This window comes from Choloepus didactylus, chromosome 14, assembly GCF_015220235.1.
Source record: "Choloepus didactylus isolate mChoDid1 chromosome 14, mChoDid1.pri, whole genome shotgun sequence".
Taxonomy (NCBI): domain Eukaryota; kingdom Metazoa; phylum Chordata; class Mammalia; order Pilosa; family Megalonychidae; genus Choloepus; species Choloepus didactylus.
This window is the reverse complement of record NC_051320.1, coordinates 61,571,666-61,591,790: the sequence shown is the minus strand read 5'-3', so window position 1 is coordinate 61,591,790 and position 20,125 is coordinate 61,571,666. Positions and strand designations below refer to the sequence as shown.

General features: G+C 34.7%; 1 protein-coding gene across 3 annotated transcripts in view; it reads right to left on the bottom strand.

Annotated features, from left to right (window-relative positions):
• The window catches only part of ZFPM2 (zinc finger protein, FOG family member 2), a 491,022-nt gene that overhangs the window by 207,328 nt on the left and 263,569 nt on the right, over positions 1 to 20,125 (bottom strand). For all 3 annotated transcript variants that reach the window (XM_037802802.1, XM_037802803.1, XM_037802804.1), the window contains one exon: positions 19,105 to 19,223. In XM_037802802.1, coding sequence (XP_037658730.1) covers positions 19,105 to 19,223 — 119 coding nt within the window. The remainder of the gene's footprint in view (positions 1 to 19,104; positions 19,224 to 20,125) is intronic.

The window sequence follows — 20,125 nt, the reverse complement described above, 5'->3', positions numbered from 1 at the left end:
TTTGTTTATACTTTAAGTCCTCAATCCAGCTTTAATGTATTCTCATGATACTATGTAAGGCATCTTAACACAGAAATGGTTCAAAAGTAGCTTTTACAACTTTTAAATTTAAAATCATTGTACTGCACTGCTTCATTCATTCTTTGTCCCCTCTGCCCTAGAACACAAAAGCTCAGAAGCGTCACCTCATTGTTTACTTCTCAATGAAGTGAGGAGGCACTATCCACAAAAAAAAAAAAAAAAAAAAAAAGTCAGGATGCCTTTTTTAAAACTCATTGATGACAATTTAATAGAAATAATGACACTAAGAGATTTCAGCTTCTGGAAGGCCCCTTATAATAAATACATTGTTACCATACTTAATGAAGATTTTTATGTCTGTTACATTGAACTAAATAAATATTGGCATGAAAAGGGTACTAGTGACCATTAGTACAAATAATTAAAAAGTAGTGCTTTTGCTAGAAACTTGCTATTTAACTCTGAGCAGGTCACTATTTGCTCTTCTTTTATAAAATGGAAATAATGATGTCCTTTTCTTACCACTATGACACATTTAAAGTTAAGCAGACAATTTAAGGGGATTAATTAGCAAATGTGAACAAAAGGATGTGTCAGAGATTCTTTTAATATATTGAAAACATGGTTATGATTATTACTAACACTGTTATTATTTGTATTCACACTGTTCAGACTTTTTTGGGGGGGGATGTAGTGGGAGGAAGTCAAACTACACCTTAGTTTGTGTTTGTTTCTCAAATGAGTTATTAATTATGGGCACTGAAATCTTTTGGATAATCACTGAGGATGAAAGCATCCTTGCAATCAGCAGCACACAAACAACCCTATATGCGACTACTTGTTAACATGGTAAAGCAAAACAGAACATTCTACACTTTGTATCCTGTCTAAAAATAATGCAGTCATTGACCTTAACCTTATCAAGCTGGTCCTATCATCAAGGTCAAATCAAAAAAAAATTAAATTCAGTTGGATATAAGCATACTATAAGTATTTATGATAAACCTCTACCTGTACCTTGCATTTTTCCTAGAAAAAGTGCTAACAAATAAAAATTAGTATTTTAGTAAAATAATTTTAACTTTGAAATGTATCAGTGAAAATGAGTGAAGATTTAAGATACAAAGTGTAATATATTCAGTGATTATTCCTCTTTTCAGAGCCTTTGTTTTTGCCTCAACACCACAATGTACAACACATGTGGATAAATCCCAAATATGGATCTAAAGAGACCAAAAACAGTGGCTGTTGTCAGAATACATCCTTTATGTTTAGAAACATCCTTTTACCTTGAACAAAGAAGAGAGGCCCTATGGGAGCCAATTCAGTGAATCTTTAGTCTCTAATCTTTCAGGAGGGACACCACTGATGGGTAATGGATGGACACTGAGGTTCTCCTGAGTCTAAAGGATCATTTTACAGCTATGTAACAACAGAGGTAAGAAGGGCATAGGTGGGGTACTAGTTTTCCAGATTCTGAGCACTTCACAAGGGTTAGCCATTGGCTTGGGTCGCAGAATGGCAGGAATGTTAGGCAGGAATGTTAAGCAGGCACAGCTGTATTTGAATCTCTCTTAGCAATTTTACAATGTATCCTGTTCTCTTTGTAGTTTCTATTTTGCAATAATGGATTAAACAATGAAAGAAACTCCCTCCTGACAAAAAAATTTCATCAGTTTGTAGAAAGATACATGAAAATACTTATTTTAGTTCTTCATACACTAAGAGGATTTATGCAAAAAAAAAAGCAAATGCCACATAGTGCAACTAGGGACTGACTCTGCTGCCAACAGGCTCATCACTATTTTTCATCTTTGTATTACACATCTACGATACACTCTTTTTCTTCAGCCTGCTAATCAGGACAGTAGTACCTGATAGTGGATGACTGACTAAAGAAATCAAGATTGAACTTATTCCCCAAAGCACGCTGTACCTCAGATCAAAGAGCGCGCATGTGGCATCCTGAAAATGCAATCCCACTGCTCTCACCTCTCAACTCCCTGACACAGGAACCAAAGACAATAATCCTTATAAATCAGTGATACCATCTGTAAAGAGGGAGCAAAGACATAGAGAAATTGGGGGATCTGGACTGACTCAATTTAATAAATTCTTTTTAAAATGCTTAAAACTAGTTTTTTACTTTCTAGCTCAATTTTCCATATTCTAATCTCAATGACAAATTAAGAAAAGCAATATTGGATGCTAAATGCTGAAAACCCAAGATAATCTCTTTGTAGAAGAATGGACAGAATCACATGCAGAGATTTTACTCTATCACTAATGCAATACCATTTATTTCTGAGAATTTCACAGAAATACAAGGATTAAATATGTTTTTAATAATCTGCAGTACTATAGTGTTATTTAAAAAAAACGCTTTTTTATTTAGCTCTTTCAAATGCCATTATTTTTCACAGAGTGCATGGTTAATAGAAAATATTCTGAAGAAGGCTTACCTATCATTTCACAAATAAGAGCACACAGAATAATAACAAACTTCATCCTGATTTAGGATCAGATTGTAAATGGCATAAAGAACATTATAAATATCAATGGAAACTATAAAAATGTAATTAATGCCTGTGGAGTTATGAATTTACCTCTCCTTTATCAGTTGTTATTATATTTAATTGTGTTCAATAAACAGCATTTTTCTTAAAGCATTATAATGAAACTCAAGTTCCAATTTAAGTGGTTCTGGTAAGCATTCAGTCACTTAGTGGTATCTGCTGTTTTCCTACATCACCCCAATGAGGAAAGCACTTATCTGCTACCAATATAGTATTAATAGTAATATCCAGGTGACATGACCATGGACTCAAATACGTTGACTATGCTAAGTTAGTTAAACTTTTTTAAAAAATTCCATCATTCACAATTGGTCAACATATATTATGTAGGCTCCGAGATGAGTCACATCAGCAAAATGGAAGCAAATTACTGAAAAATTGGTGTAAAACAATACAATAAAGTAAAGTAAGAGGTCAGATTGTAGTAACTGATCAGCTATAATGGACCATATATTTTTTTTTGTTTCTACTGATTTTCCTTCCTCTCAACTTAAAAGTAATTTCATATGTACTTGCAAAAGATACTTGAAGAACTATGGAGAAGATGCAACTACAGTAGTAGTCTGTCCCTTCCTTTTGATGGTATAAACCAACTGAAACAAGATGAGTTGTTGCTTCTTTCAAAGGCTTCAGTGGCTGAGGAGGTATAAAACTAACAATCAAAAGATTAAGTACACTTTTGTCCAATACAACTGGAGTGATAGGGAAGATTCGCAGCAAATATTAGCAATGCTTAATAATAATAAAATTACTACCAAATCACTCTATATTTTAAAGTCTAAAGAGGCACACTGAAATCTAAAGATGAAATTCAATATTCCTAAATAAATTAAATTGTTTGAATTTTGTATAATTACAGATTACAGACAGTTCTCAATAACTTGGGTGCATGGAGAATACAGAAAAAGGAGAAACGAAAACACACAAAAATTATACAATATGAGAGAGCACTCTGAATTCTATTTCATGTGTATTTCTATCACTTTTCACATTTTCTTACCATATTTTCCAATAACTAAAGTGGATCTTCCTATAATGCTCTTGGTGACAAAGAAGTATAAACAACTTTTTCGCCCTACAGATTCATAAACTACATACACTACACTTGTTCTAAATTATCTACTAGAATACTTAAAATATATTAATTTGGCAAATGTGGGTTGGCCATGACCTAAAATAATAAAATTAGAAATAAATAATTTTAGAAACATTATCAATATTTAGAATGTTGTCTAACCTATGAAAGGAAATATATTAAAGAAGCTGAGTAACTCTTTCAACAACTGAGTTATGCTTTATTTCCTGAAATTGTTTTATTCGGGAAACATTATTTGCTGACTTAGAAAGCAACCATTTATTGGGTGTGTGTACATGTGCATATGTGCGTGCATGTATATGCTTTTTGTGTTAGGTTTGCTTAAAGCAGTATATAAAGGTTATGGATGGAACTCAGATACATGTAAATACTCACACAAAAGTAATTATAATTCAGATCTTTGTACCCCCACTTCTAGCAGAGTTACTGGCTTATGTGCTTATTAAATACAGAGTAAAGCTTTCCTTCAAGATGTCTATCACAAATATTTCTAACCATATAGAAAAGCAGATATCAGTCATTTATATGACTAAAGAGTAGCTACACAGAGTAAGACTATTAAAATTAGTTATGAAATTATAAAAATAATCATTTCATTACACTCTCTTTTGTCTGTAAAACAGGTAAAGATAGCACAGCACTTGGAAGGCACAAAATTGGCAGAGGTGGGGGGGGGTTAGTTAGGATGACAAATTAAAATGGGTTCATCTCTACTTTTTTTAATCTAGCCCCTTATGTAATGAATGACCAAGAGTTTAGATTGTACCCATCCTAACAAGTTTCTTTGATGATTAACTTCAAATGAAAATAAATAACCATATAAAAATCTGAGTCCTCTTTAAAAATGCAAAGTACAATATCTACCTTTCCAGACTCTTTTAGGAAGAAAAAGTTGTGCTCCAAAATGACACTGGTGAACATGTCACCTTCACTCTAGTCGAACTTTTTCCATACTTACATACAGACATTTTTTTAACCCCAAGTTAAGAGTGTGCATCAAACTCACTAAAACAGGGAGATTAAAGTTAAAGAGGGAGTTTCCCTCTATCAGCCAGGCCTTCACAGAGGGTGCACACTTGACCTTTAGGCAGCTAAGCCTTCCTCACTAAGCACTGCACTATCCATGGTATGTAAGGTCATGACCTTTCAGTCATCCTCTGACAACCACTTTGTTTTTAACTCTTTATTCTTGTATGTTTATTCCTACCATGCCAGAACAGTGGAATGAATGAAAGAAAATCTCAGCACCTATAAGCCTAAAGCTGCTTGAAGATAACAGCCTGTTACAAGATGCCAATTTATCCTGTCCCATTCACTAACTGCTCTCCCCATATATTACTATCATGTGCAATGAAGTCCTGGTTCTATTTTGTCGGAGGTTCAGTATCTTTTTTTATTTTTTTTCTAAATGGACAACAATGATTTCATTTTAGCCGTCCTGGGAACATCAGATCAGTTTCTAAAACTCACTAGAATACTTAGATACGTTAATTTTTTGAAACATTTAATGTGCATTTTTAAAAATCAGAGCAAAAATAGAACATTTATGCCTTTCCAAAAATCCCAATAACAAAGGTACATTAGGCTCCAAAACAGCTTAACTGAACCATATGTGGATCCAAAGACCTGCCAAAATGGAATCAGCATTATAAAAGATGGTTTCATATTTCCTCTAGCCACAAAATAGTAACCTATGATATAGAAAACGTATTGGCCACTCACACAGAGCTCGGGATGATGATGCATGAAAACTTACGAGCAGCAGACTAAAGGCGACCTCCATACATACTCCAGGAGTCTTCATGAGGTGGTGTTGTTGTTAAGGTTGTTTTGTCTGTGTGTGTGTGTGTGTGTGTGTGTGTGTGTGTGTGTGTGTGTGGATTGACTAATCACAGATCAAGGAGTAAATAACTTAAAATAGCATCTTAAACCTCAGCCCCTCTGACACTCACAGAATTTCACCATCAAAATATTTCATTAGAAAATCTTCAAGAAGCAGCAGATGGTTTGGCACTGAACCCTTAGGATCCCATTAAGGGCCTCTGCTGTGTTCCATAGCTCGGCTAGTCCAAAACGGCACACTCTACTCCCACAGATTCTCTCCAAAGCCATTTTGAATCCTCTTTCCCTTATCAGGCTGATACAGACCTGCATCATCCTCAGAGCCTTCTGACAGGGGCTACAACAATGGTGGGGGGGAGTGGTTTGATACAACAGTTCATTGTTTCCTTTCACAAAACCCTGCCACAGGGTGCAGAGTAACACCAAAAAATAGATAGCTGCAACCAAAGAGAAACATTTTTCAGAATGCCTCCACTTGATTAATGAAGTAATGGAGCAGACCACTGTTTGACTTTCATCATGCACCCTTCCTCCCTCGCCCCCTTCTCCTCCTGAGTATCAGCAGAGATGGGCAACACTTCTACAAATGTTTGCTTCCTTTGAAGAGTCGTCATTTTTGTCAAGTTTTGAAGTAATGCAACAAGAGTAAAACTGCCTGGATTCCTTGCTGAAAGTATTCAGAAAACGAACATTCTTTTCACTACCTCAGAGTTTCCTTAATGAAGGCAAATGCTATCTTTTTTTTCCTTTAGAAACTGCCTCTGACATGCACTTGGGTCCTGAAGCTTATCCCTGATACACTCGTGGGCATCACTGGGCACCTTCCACGGACTAACAAGACTACACGTGTCTGCAGAGCAGTGGCTTTCAGATGGGAGGCAGGAACGCCCACATCTGAGATTAGAATCAGACCCCAGGGACTCTTGGGGCTCCTGCCCAGGGGACAGTGCTCACACTATCACCTGCAGTTAATGAGGAAGGAATGGCATTTGTTTGGCTTCCAAAAGCTAAAACTTCAGGTGTGTGGAATACCTCTGCTCTTCCAAACTCTGTCTCCATTCCCTGCCATTTCACAGTGTACCACTGCTTGTGTTATGCCTGCCTTATTCACTCCATTCTGTTGTGAGCTCATAAAGGCCATAAATAATGAAAGAATTGAGTTAACATTTTAAAACACAACCGTAACTCAAAAGTGAATCAGGATAAATGACGTTTCCAATTGTCTGAAATCCCCAATCACCCGCCTGAGAAGTGGTCTCTGAAAAATATATCCTGACAGAAAGAAAACACAAAGAAGCCAGGATAATTCAACAAACATTTTGACCATTTAACCCTTCTTTTTCTTCCTAAAAAATATGTTTTTTTCTCTGCATCTGGGTGATTGTCTACTTAGATGATAAATGCTCTAAGCACATACCCTGTACTTCTCTAGGCTATGATTTCTCAGAATACTTATGCTAGCTAATCAATAAGTACATGTGTCTGTGTGGATAAATACACATGCACACATACATAAGAGCATGTATATGGACAGTGGCAACCAAAAGTGCTTTTTAAGCATGTCCAGAGAGGGGACAAAAGAGAAAAGGCTGTACCTACTGCTTGGAGAATTGAAGAAATGAACAATCTACTTTCTATTCATAGGCATAATAAAAAGTAATCTAGATTTGTATAACAATCTGTATATTTTTCAAAGTGACTAAATGCATATAATTTTATATAATTTTATATAATGTTACAACAACTCTATGATGTAAGATTGGTATAATAACCCCCATTTTATAAGTGAGGAAACTGAGAGCTTGTGTGATTACCCAAGCTAGCATATCCACTTTGGGTAATAACAGCAAAGACTAGAATTGGGCCACTCTGACCCCAGTGTGGGCTCTTTCCCGTACTTTCTCTAACACTCCTGATCTTTACAATGTATTAGTGGATATTTCTCAAAATTACTGAATAAGAAGAGACATTCAGCAAACAACCTGCTTCTGGTTCCACCTTCCACTAGATTTTGTATAAGTCATGTTTATTTTAATGCACCTTGCTCTATCCCAAGAATTCATTTCTAAATAAATTCAACAAGAAGTTATTGACCACATTCTATGTGGAAAACCATATTTACCTTCAAAAATAAGAATAAAATTTACCTCACTTTCACAAATGTCTTTTATTTATTTTATCTTTTAGTTTGTTTATGATATTTTATAACATATGATTAAGTTTTTCTATTCATATTAATTGAATTTTCTTTTTGGATATTTGCCAATGCTCTTATTACTGGAAAAAACTTTCCCATCCAGAGATGAAGTGATTATTTATGTACATTACCTTCTGTGGTAAGAAGCCCTCTGGGGTGGTCTCCGATGATCCCAACTTCTTGCTTTCAAGCACTTGAGAATCCCCCACCCTTGAGTGTGTCTAGTGACTTATTTCTAATGAACAGAATTTGACAAAAGTGATGGGATGCCAGTTCCAAGATTAGGTTACAAAAAAAAGACTGTGGCTACCATCTCAGGCTCCATCTCTTGATCTCTCATTTGCTTGCTCAGAGGGAAGCTAGCTGCCATGTTGTGAGTTGCCCTATAGGGGCGTTCATGAGATAAGGAACGGAGTGAATCTCCATATGAGTGAGCTTGGAATTAGACGCCACCCTAGTTGAGTCTTCAGATGACATACAGGCTGACTGCCCAATCATGGCCTTGTAAAAGACTCTTGCCCCAGAAACCCAAATAAACCACACACATATTCCTGACTCTTAGGAACTGTGAGAATAAAGACTATGAGAAAAAACGCAGATTTATACACACAACCCTATGCTTGACTCTGGTTTCCTGACCTTTAAAAAATAAAGAGATATAAAACATATAAAATGGCAAGGAAAATACATTATTAGAATCCATAAACCACAATTATGTCAAAATTGGGCCAAAGGGGATTATGAGAAAAGTGATATATAAGTAAATGAATGAATAATAGAGTGACTTTCAATTCCCTACTTAAATTAACAAGCAAATTAGATATTAATTTCTAAAAAAAATTCTCAAATAATTTAACAAATTTCCAAAAGCATAAAAGTCAAGAAATATTACTATTTTTTTAAAGTGGTAAAACATGCAAAAATTCTTGCCTCTGGACCATCATGCAGCATCAACACAGAAATTTATAAGAATGGCCTATAAAGACTCATACACACAAATCTGCCACTGCCTAAAAAAGGAAAACCTCCTACCAAAGACAGTCAATGCCAAATGAGAACTACTATTAAAGTATGATAATGGGCTAATGCTGTCCTGGGAACACCTACTGATCATTAGGCTAAAAACAGAATCCAGTATATTAAGAAAGTATGACAAAGTGTTATCCCTAAGTAATACCCATTTTAAGACCAAACTGAAGGAATAAAAATATGGTAGTTATTTAATACAGATATGATATATCCAATTATCATCTCTACATCAATGAATATATTAATCATGTCTGGCCAAGATTGCTGCTAAATCCTCTTAATACTGGAACAATATTTATTATTACCATACTGATAGTGCATAAGTGCCCAATACCAAACCAACCCTCTTAAAGGAGTTGTACTATAGCAGTTCTTCAAAGGAGATAAGTAAAATGATTCTCAAAGTCATGCCACATACATCAGCAAATAGCAGCAGGGAGTTTGATTAACTTTTCAAAAACTGCTTTTCAAAGTGCTTTTTCATTTTACCTTCTCCCCCGCCAAAGATATTTTATAGTCTATAATTTGTGTTGTGAAGACAATAGAGTTATGCTTTTCAAACTATTTCTTCACCACCCAAGATTCTGAGAAACCCCTCTTAGGGAGACAGGGACTCTATCTCCAATCCCCAGCCCCTCCAACTCTTGATAATGACAGCTATAGGCAAACATAGAGAATTGACAATAGCAGTCAAATCTATATTAAGAAAAATAATTTGAGGGATCCTGAAGTGTGGAAAAAGATCCACAAACAGTGACAATTCCCACCAAGAGTATCTGGATCTACAAACCAATAGCCAGCCTTTGTCCTTCATGCCTGTATTCTATGGGAAAGGCAGTAATTAGTTTCTTCAACTTTTTACACATATTCTCGGTAGAGCAGCTTTGTTCATCTTATGATGATATGAACAACTTCTCCTTCCATCCACTGATGAACAGCATTACATTAGTAGTTATTTTAAGAACTCCATGAGATCAATCTTTGGTAAAAATTCTTGAAGTTCTAGAAATAGGGAATGATGAATAATCATAAACAAAGGAAAACATAATTTCTGTTTATTCAAACTTGGCCTAAGTATAGATAAATAGATTTAGCCATGTAGTATAATACAAAGGCAAAAATATATTTAAATTCCAGTTAATTTAATGAGAGTAAAGGAATTCCATAAATAAAATGGTCCATGTGAAAAAGGAATTATGTCTTTATTTGCCTACCTTTCAAATCCAAGTCCAAATAGAAAGAACCCAGAAAGACTTCACCATCAGAAGAAAAAATGAGTCAAAGGAGGATTGAGATTAGTGGACAGACTAGATGCACATGAAGAGCCAGGTAATAATTATCAGGAAAGGAACAATTTATATTTTCATTTCACTATTATTGTCCTCATTTTAAAACAGAATTCCACCCACTGCAAATATCGTAGCTATTGCTATATTAGAATACAGCCAATCTCTTCAGATCAATATAAAATTGACTTCTGGTTTGCTTCTACAGATTTGAATTGTGAAATAATTCTTCGGTGTTTGGTTTCTTCTTACTTGCCCCACGTTCTACAGCATGCTTCTGTACCAACCTCTCTCCTCTCCCCAAAGCAAACTACTCACAAAAAAAATCTACTCTAGTTTTAGAAACTGCACCAAAGCATCATTCTCCAGGGCTCTGCTGCATTAACTGTCTTGCCTTCATGTCTTCCTTGAGCAGCTTCCCTGTCCACTCAGTTTCCAGTAATTCTCCACATAGCAGATAGAGTATAAGAGAAGCCAGGATCTTGCCCTCCCCAAGAGACAAATCTACAACCCCCATCAATAATGAATTTCAAGAACATTTCCCAAGAGGAACAGCGTACAATTAAAAAGGTTATAAGTCCTTGCACTACTAGAACCTAAGGGCATCTGTGAATGAAACCGGCTTAAGCCCAATTAGAGGAATCGGTACATTTGTCTTCTCTTGGAACAACTCTGCTCTTACAGTTCCCATCAATTCAGTATAAATCTGACTGATCTTATCCAAGAAGTTAATAGAAAATTGCTCACAGTGGGTGACTGCCACCTCAGTTTCCAAGCAGAGACAGATGGAATTTCCCAGATGGTTTGTCGCTGGAAAGTGCTATGCCGGATGAAACTTCACAGAAAGCCTGGTAGAACAGAACACCTTCTTGGCCTTCACCCATTCACAGTGAGGGATCTAAAGCAGTTCTTTTGTAAACAAATCACAATTGCCTCAATGGGCTCAACACCTCATCCTCCCTATCTGCCTCAAAGAGTTGCAAATATTACAGATATTAGTCAATATTTATCAAGAAGTCATCATAGGCATATCTTCTTATTGGAAAGAAATGGAAGAAACAGACATAGTATCCTCCCTACTGAACTGTACTCTCAAAAGAGATTTAAAAAAATACAGGCACAGAAGGTTGCATTAAGTGAGTTAACTGTACTGCTAAATTGGGCAGATGAAGCAAGATCACAGAGGAAATAGAAGAAATGGGTGTAAAGGCTCAGGGAGGAGGAAGGGGCCTTGAATCAGGAGAGGCATGTATCCTTCACTGAGATTGGAGGAAAGTGAAAGGAAAGAATTAATTTACTCATTCATTCAAAGGTTATTTATTGTGCTCTTACTATAAGCCAGGCATTGTTCTAGGGAGGAAGGATACAAAGATAAAGGATAGACAGGAAGCATACATCCACAGGGAGACAGAAAAGTAAACAGACACTCACAATTATGTGATAAGTGCTCTTATCCTAGTAAACCTAGAGCAACATGAAAATAGTGGGGAGCAGCTATCTATTCCAGACTGGAGGCCTCAGGGAAGGTCTACTATGGAGATGACCTTGATCTGAGTCTTTAAGTAAGAGTAGGAGTTAGTGTGATGAAGAGGGGAGCATAGGGATTTCCAGGAGGATGAACTAGCATGACCAAATGCACAGAGAGAAAATGAAAAAAGAATATTCCCAGAGCACTGAAGGTAATTCACGTTGACTGGAAAAACGAGAAGATGAGTTTCATGAAGTCTTTTTTAAGCATTACCAAGTAGTTTGAGTTCTATTGTGACCTTTAGGATGATTTAAAACACACACACATACACACAATTTTTATTGTAGTAATGTATAAACAACTCAGAATTCCCCCTTTTTAATATTTTCAAGTGTTCAACTCAATGGTATAAATTACATTCACAATATTGTGCTAAGATCGACATCCATTACCAAACTTTTTCATCACCTCAAAGAGAAACTCTGCACCCACTAAGCAATATAGGGTGATTATAAGCACAGAAGTTAAGTGACTAGTTTTATGTTTAGGATGATCACTTCTTCCTGAAGAAAAAGGAGACAAGGAGGGAAGCAGAAAGAACAATTAGAAGACTGCAGAAATAAGCAAGGAAAAAAATCATGGAGATTTCACAATAAAATGATGGTGGTTGGAACAGAAAGAAGAGAACAGACAATTAGAAAGTACAACTTATGGTGCATGGTTTTTAGATGAGAACATTGGGAGAAACTTGGGAAGATCTTTGACTCTAAGTGGAAGATGAGAGGGCAGTAGTTACAGGCATAAAAGAGAGAGGTATGGGTGTGTGACTATGTGTAAATACTCATTTGAGATGTGAAAAAGAAAATGCAGAAAAACCATAGGATAACTGATGGGATAGAGTCCCTGCAGAGGCAGGAAAGGAGATGAACAGCCACAGGATCAAGGTGACTAAAAAGTTGGAAGTCAGGCAGAAGATTCTGGAGAACACCCATGCAGAAGGTAACAAACTCCTTGTGACTGTTTTGTTGGAAAAAGTAAGTGGGAAAGCCTTGCAAAACAATTGAAATGTGCTATTAGAGAAAGGGTAAAATGCCAAGGTTAGACTTTTTTTTTAATGTCATTTGTAAATGAGTAGCTGAAGTTTTGCAAGTGGATAAGCTCCCTGAGGCATTGGGAACAGAGGGAGCAGAGAAGAAAGGCCAGAGGTGTTTTGGGAAACATACATAGTTAAATTTAAAAGAGCAAAGACCCAGGAAGATAGGAAAAGAAGGTAAGTATAGTATTCCGGAATTTATAAATTTATTTATAAATGATTTATAAATGATTATTAAGAAGAAGGATATCACTCACAATGTCAACGTCAATGAAAAGAAATATAAGACCCAACAAAAATCATCTATAGCAAAATTATAAATTATGTCACTGGGATGGTGAGGATGGGAAGATATGGGTAGGGTCAGTGTCAATATTTGTGGAAAGGATTCAACCTGACTAGATGTTGACTTTAAAGAACATTTACTGAGCACCTATTATGATCCAGTGGTAGAAATCTAAAATTGAATAATAAAGATTAAAAAAAAAGTAAACCCATTTCCCCTGGAATTTCAACAATTTACATCATTGTTATATCTTAGACATAAACAGATCCAGAGACTGACTCAAGCACAAGTAGTTTATTAGGGAAGTGATCTCTGAAAGTTAGAGTAGGGACATGGAAAGTGAATAGAAAGGGAAGAAAGCATATTAAGGGTATGTCCTCGAAGAAACTAGAGCTCAATTCCACTGGCAAACTCTAGGAGACAGTGTAGATCACATATTAAAGTTATCCCAACCAAGGGGTGAGGAAGCAGGGGTATTTATCCACCACCTTCCTGTCCATCATTGGTTAAGGATTACTTCTGGGAACAGTAATTCTCCAGCACTTCCAGCATGCCTAACTTGCAGCAAGTTTTCTCCTAAGGCTGGAAAAAATTCTCAGGTAGAAGGCTATAGATGTTTTCTCTAAGCAGCCTTTGGCCATAGAGGTGAATGCTGGAGACATATGGGTGGGGATATGTTTGCTTCAGGATATGTACAGCGTGAAGCCTGGAGACCCTAGCAATGAAAGAGATCAAGGTGAAAAAATAACTGGAATAGGAGAAATGGGGCCATCTACTAATATCCTTATATTTTCCTATGACAAGGATCGGGAACTCTAATTCTTTCTTCAACCTCATGTCTATGAAGACAATTATGTCAAAAAATTCAGATGCAATTTAATACATGTATGTTAGCACAACAATAAAATTTTGCCTCTCTTGCCCTTTATATGTGCATTTCCTATTTGTGGATCAAATGTCATAAATACCCTGTGGGAAAATAAAAGAAGGTTCTATTCTGATTGAACAGCACTGAGTTTGCTCCTTATCAAATTTCACTTGTTGAATTTAACAGGTTGAGCTGAATTTACTATTATATGCTAAGTTACCTGGGACTTTGTATTTATATTCTATTTAATGAAGTATGTAGGTTTCCTGATTCCAACCATTGGCTAACTACACCCGGACTAGTTAGCTAGTGACAACTGATATATTCAAAAAACAAGAAAGGGCAAATGCCACTTAAATTTCAGACATCCAACCGTCCAAATAATTGCCCGTGTTTGATACTTATTAAGCACTTACCATATGCCAGCCCAACTGTGATTTAGCATATTAAAAGGACCTTTCTTTGTGAGAATATGGGAAAAATTTGAGAGGCACAATGTATAAATACAGAAACTCTCAAAGATCTCCAAAGCAGATATTGATCACAACTTAAAGTGATTTTTAAAATGTCTTCCTTGTCAGTAGTCCTTTGATATTCTAATTGGGTAAAATTGCAATACTTTAAAAAACATAAGCTTGTGCCACCTGATAGCACTTAATGTTAGTCCTCAGCACTGAGAAGGGATGTTGGAAAGGGGGCTAGGCTCACTCATTCATTGACAATTCACTCAGAAGTTTCACATTGTACTTCAAACAACTGAAAACGATAATGTATCCCAGGCCTTTGGAGCCCTTGACAAATGGTCAAATTTCAGCATTTGAAATCCTCAAACATCAAATGTCTATGGTTTTTCTTGTTTAATTTGGGATGTCTTTTCAGTTTTAAATTTGATAATTTTATTGGGTCTCTATTATCTACAGGCAACTGACTAGTAATAGTAGCAAATATTTATTGATAGCACATATACTATCTCATTTAGTTTTCACCAAGACTATAAACTAGGTAGCGCTATTAATTCCATATTACAGATTACATTTCTAAAACTATCGTGGATTGCAGTATGGGTTCTGGAATGAGACTGAGTTTGAAAATGTGACCTTAGGCTAGTTATTTAACTTCCTGAAGTAGCAGCTTCCTCCTTTGTAACAAAGGCGGTAAATATAATCTTCTCAAAGGGTTATGTAAGAACCAAATGAAACATGAAACATGTTAAGCACTTTGACCTGTATCTGGCTTAATAAAAATATTAACTACTAAACTACTGCTGTTTCTACTGCTTTATTAAATGTCTAAAAGTTTAAACATTTAAAACATGAAATATTTATGAAAGAGGTATGGACAAAAGATATTCTATTTCTGTTTGCGGTGTGTCACACGATTCCAAGAGGAACTTTTTGTCAAATCAGTTTGTTGTGTGTTTCAATATATTCTATATTTCTTGAAATATCATAAATGTATCTCCAAATACCTGGTCTGCAAAGGCTTCCTGCAGAAGGTGGCATATTGCTAATGCACTTCAAGATGGGAACTTGAAAGATATTAAAAGGATTTGACATCTGGCATTGTGACTCAATTAATTACTGTGTTGGATTAATTAGTGTGCTGAATCTCCTGAGCCAACACCATGAGTATCAGCAGAGTAACATTACTTCAGTTGGTAAATAAGCAATTTATTAAAAGAGGATGCTAATTCCAAATTTGATTCCAAGGTTGGGCAACAAAGAGTTAGTAGGCTATATATTTTATCATAAGAAAAATTTATTTTCATAATATAAAATATGTATTACAGTACTGACCAAATCATAAAGAGGCAATAAAATTGCAGAACTGTTTGGATTAATTCTTAAGTCCTCAGTCCATGAAATATCATAACAAATATTTTGCCCAAAGTAAAAAAAAAAAAAAACATACTCCTGATCATTGCATATTTTCATCCAGGTATTTTATAAGCTTAGTACTCATATAAAGACATCCCCACAATTTCATCATTGTTAAAAAATACTATGCTTAAATCATGTTACAGATGTAATTGAGGATGCCATGTAGCATGGCCTTTAAAAATGCAGATTCTGGAAAAAAAGGCCTGAGTGCAAATGATTTACATATTCTGCCTTTATCTTTATTTTCTATCTATAAAGTATAGTTTAAAATAGAACCTAATTCACAATTTAAAATAGAAACTAATTGTTTTGATGATTAAAATTCTAATTTGTTGCACTACCTAGAAAAGTGTAGTATATGTTAGTCAACTGCTGTGCAGTAGTAATAATAGTAGTAATTATAGTTGTACTAATAGCAATATTAGCAGCAGTACTAGGAGGAGGTAGAGGAGTATCCAATAACAAAATCAGAAGTTCAAAAAGAGAAGGATACTTTGAAGGACACATATTTTAAAGTGTATTTTAGTAAAGTAGGTAAGTTTTAAAATAAATAAAATGCTATATTTTAAGGAAATAATATGAATTAAATATTTGATTCCTAACACAAAAGAAGATAACTGGAGTATTAAAACATTTTCCTATGAAGAACTATTACCTAGCTTTGATTTTTGATACCCTAAATAGTATCAAAAATCTTTAACACTTCATATATATAAATTGAATTCATTAAAAAATACTATATAGCATAAAATAGTTTTAGAGTGATACAGCTAATGGACAACCACCTAACGTCTGTCTAAAAAAAACAGAAAATCACTTAAGTGAAAAATTAAAATTTCACAAACAGGGTTATTTTCTAAGAGACTTACTTTAACAATGTGAATAGAGGGTGGAAGAAAAGGTAATAGAAATTCACTTTTTTAAACCAAAGTTTAAGATGATCAAAAGATTAATTTGAATATAAGGAGTATATAAGGAAGAAGCATTTTTCTTTTATATGACTATAGAACATTATTCTCTTTCTTGAGAAGCATTACTTCAATTTCAGTATTTCGAACTCTATAATAAATAACCTCCACTTAAATTAACTGAAACATTGCTGAGTTTATCTGTATTACCCTTTCAAAATATACAAAAAAAGAAATATATTCCTTAAGTATTTTATTTACCATAAAACATATGGAATATTTGAAATTGATTCTAATAAGGTAAAAAAAGAGTACAGTGTAGTTCAAAGAGGACATTTTAAACATCAGATTTTTAAAACTTACTAAATAAAAAAATGATAAAATATCCAAGATAAAACTGGCTAACCCCGACCAAGCATCACAATTTAGCAAATGCTAAAGATGTCATAAAATGCATTTTATGTATTCCACACATAGAAAAATGCATTCTACATATATAGTGGTATACAGATTAATAAAGATTAATAAAGATTATATTTATAATACAGATATTAATCTGATATAATAAAAGGGTCTATCACCTCTTGTATCAACAATAGGTGCCACTTCAGTGCAGGGCACTTTTGGAGAGATATCAGGGAAATGGCTGAAGTTCATGTTGGTGTCTGATATATAATGAGAAATCTTACATATCTTACTGCATAAAACTATTTACTTAAACAGTGCAGACAAAAATAGAAACCCCAGATGAATTAGGTAAAAAAGAACATTTAACACAACCTGTGATGCTTAGATAATCTTCCTCTTTTGGCCATTTATTACCTTAAAAAGTCAGTATAGTAAATATTGCTCTTTCAAAGGGATCAATAGAATGGTCTTTTAATACAGCTCAACTGACCAATGGCTGCAGTGTTTGTGGGGCCACATCATGGACTCTTTTTAAGTAGCTATACTGGACTACCTAGAGTTAAAATGCCTAGTTTATAAAATATTTAGGCTGGATTGTAAAGTCAATTTGTTTGGACTCTAAATACATATGGAATTCTCTACTTCAGCTTTTTTATAGATAAATATTTGATTTCAGGAAGTAAGAAGTATACTCCTAGAATGTCACATGTTGTTTACAAAGTTTAGCAAAAAAGTATTTCCTAATCATTCCAATTGTTACTTTTAATTGAACCAAAAACCTCAGTCACATCAACATATCATTGAATAAACAGAGATCCAGACATATCACTTTCTTCATGTATTAACTCATACAGGAATTCAATGCTGCTGAGCCCAGTACATCTGTCAGAAAACCTCTGGGAGTTTTTAAGTTCCCACAGTAGAGACTGAGTCACTTACCGTTCAAGAGACTCCGTCTACATGAATGGCATTTATAGACTAGGATTTTCCTTGAGATTTTGCTGGGGATATAAAACTTCTTCTCCCCAAGTTCTATAAATTGTATTATCACTTAAAGTAGGAGAAGTTTTTAGCTATTATTTTTATTTTAATTCCTGGAATCAGTGGATATGTTATGCTCCATGGCAAAGGAAATTAAAGCAGCAGATGGAATTTAGGTTGTTACTCAGTTGACCCATAAATAGAGATCACCCTGGATTATCCAGGTGAACCCAATGTCATCACAAGGGTCCTTAAATTTGTAAGAGGGAGACAGAAGAGTCAGTATAAAAATGATGCAATGAGAGAAAGATAGATCAACCAGTTCTGGATTTAGAGATGAAAGAAGTCATGAGACAAGGAGTGAGGGCATCCCATAGAAGATAGAAAATGTAAGAAAATGGATTCTACCCTAGAGCCTCCAGAAAGGAACACAGGCCTATGGACACCTTGGTTTTAACCCAGTGAGACCCATTTCAGACTTTGACCTCCAGAACCTCAAGATAATAAATCTGTGTTGTTTTAAGCCACTAAGTTTGAGGTAAATTTAGGAATACTAGTAAATGCAATTATATTAGCAATAGGAAACTAATATATGCAATTAAGAAATTAAGTTCAAATATAACCTAACATCCCATCTTTCCATTACTTTTGAAATAATCTAATCAATTGTCCATATAATTTTACTAGGTGGTAGACTTTCTGATTTCAGAACTTTTAAAAAAATAATTTAACAACAAAAATTATGGTGCTAATCATTCATCCTTGCTCTTAAAGTTACAAATAGTATTACCAAGAAACAGCAAAGTTCTTTATGTCTTGTTCTTCATGTAAACCTGTAATGTATGACAATTAATTTGTGTCATCTTAAAAATAAAAACAATTGTATGTTATTAAGTGTGAACAGTATTAGTCTGGCTAAGCAGACAAAGCTATAACCTTATAAATTACCTTACTAAACAACCATTTAGTATGATTAACCTGTTTCTTTCTAAATTCTGCATATATATTAGTCAGAGACAAACCACTTGGAAAAAATCCAAGTTTTGCAGTCCATGAAAAAGCAAAAACAAATTGTTATTTTCTGTGATTTCACTGAGAAGAAGGCAGAGATAATTTCTGAGCTATAACAAAATACTGAGTCAACCATCTTAGAGCATCTGCATACCAAGGAGTTATTATTCAGGTCCATCTTCCCAGCAAAAGGCCCCCAGGTTGTTCCCACTGGAAGTTGCTGCCGACTCTGAATTTTTCGTTCTCCATCTTTCTGAAACACCTCCAGCTCTCCTGCAGACAAGGGAAACAAGAGGTGTTTAGAGTACTTTCACTTGTGTAAGTACAATAGCCACCCTTGTGTGTGTGTGTATGTGTGTGTGTGTGTGTGTGTGTGTTTTATGCGCAAAATATTCTCAAGATTCATATAAAGAGAATTAATTATACTTGTCTGAAAAACAACTGATCTTGTTATCCTGACAGGAAAATAAACCTCATCCTTAAAATTGTATTCAAATTTAGCCCAATTTCTTTTTTGCACCTTTTCATACACATCATCTACTGAAGTCAATCCTATTTAGTCAGTTTTAAAAACCAGAAGTAATAACACTTCCTCAAAAAAGCTTTGATCCAAAGCCAAAAAAGACAGAAAAGAAATATTAGGACAATGTCTTAGGGTAAAGATTCTTACTATATTTTATCACCACGGTAACTAAAAAATTACAGTTAGAGATATATACCTCAGGCAATAATTTTATCACAATTAGCCAAGACTCTTGGAGGAAAAAAAAAAAAAACTTGTAGAGTTTTTGAAAGTACTTGCTAATTTCTTGAAATTGCTTATTATATTAAATGGATAAAATGTCTACTACTTGTGCAAAAAATAAAGAGATTCATGTTTATCAAAACAAAAACCGTTTAGGCATAGTTGTTACTTTTCTATATCTGGTACTTTAGGTAGAGTTGTATGCTACCAAAAGAGTTTGGACAAAAACACTTAAGAAATAGCCCATTTGGGATGGGTTTTTTTCTTTTTTCTTTTTTCTTCATTTCATTTCCTCCAAAGTAATACTTCGGGGTCATTAAAGAAACACAAAGCAAAGACAGTATACATTAGCATTAAGTAGGAATTCATCAATTTTCACTTAAGATATAAATGAATAGAATAATACAAAAGAATGAAGCCCTCAAAACTT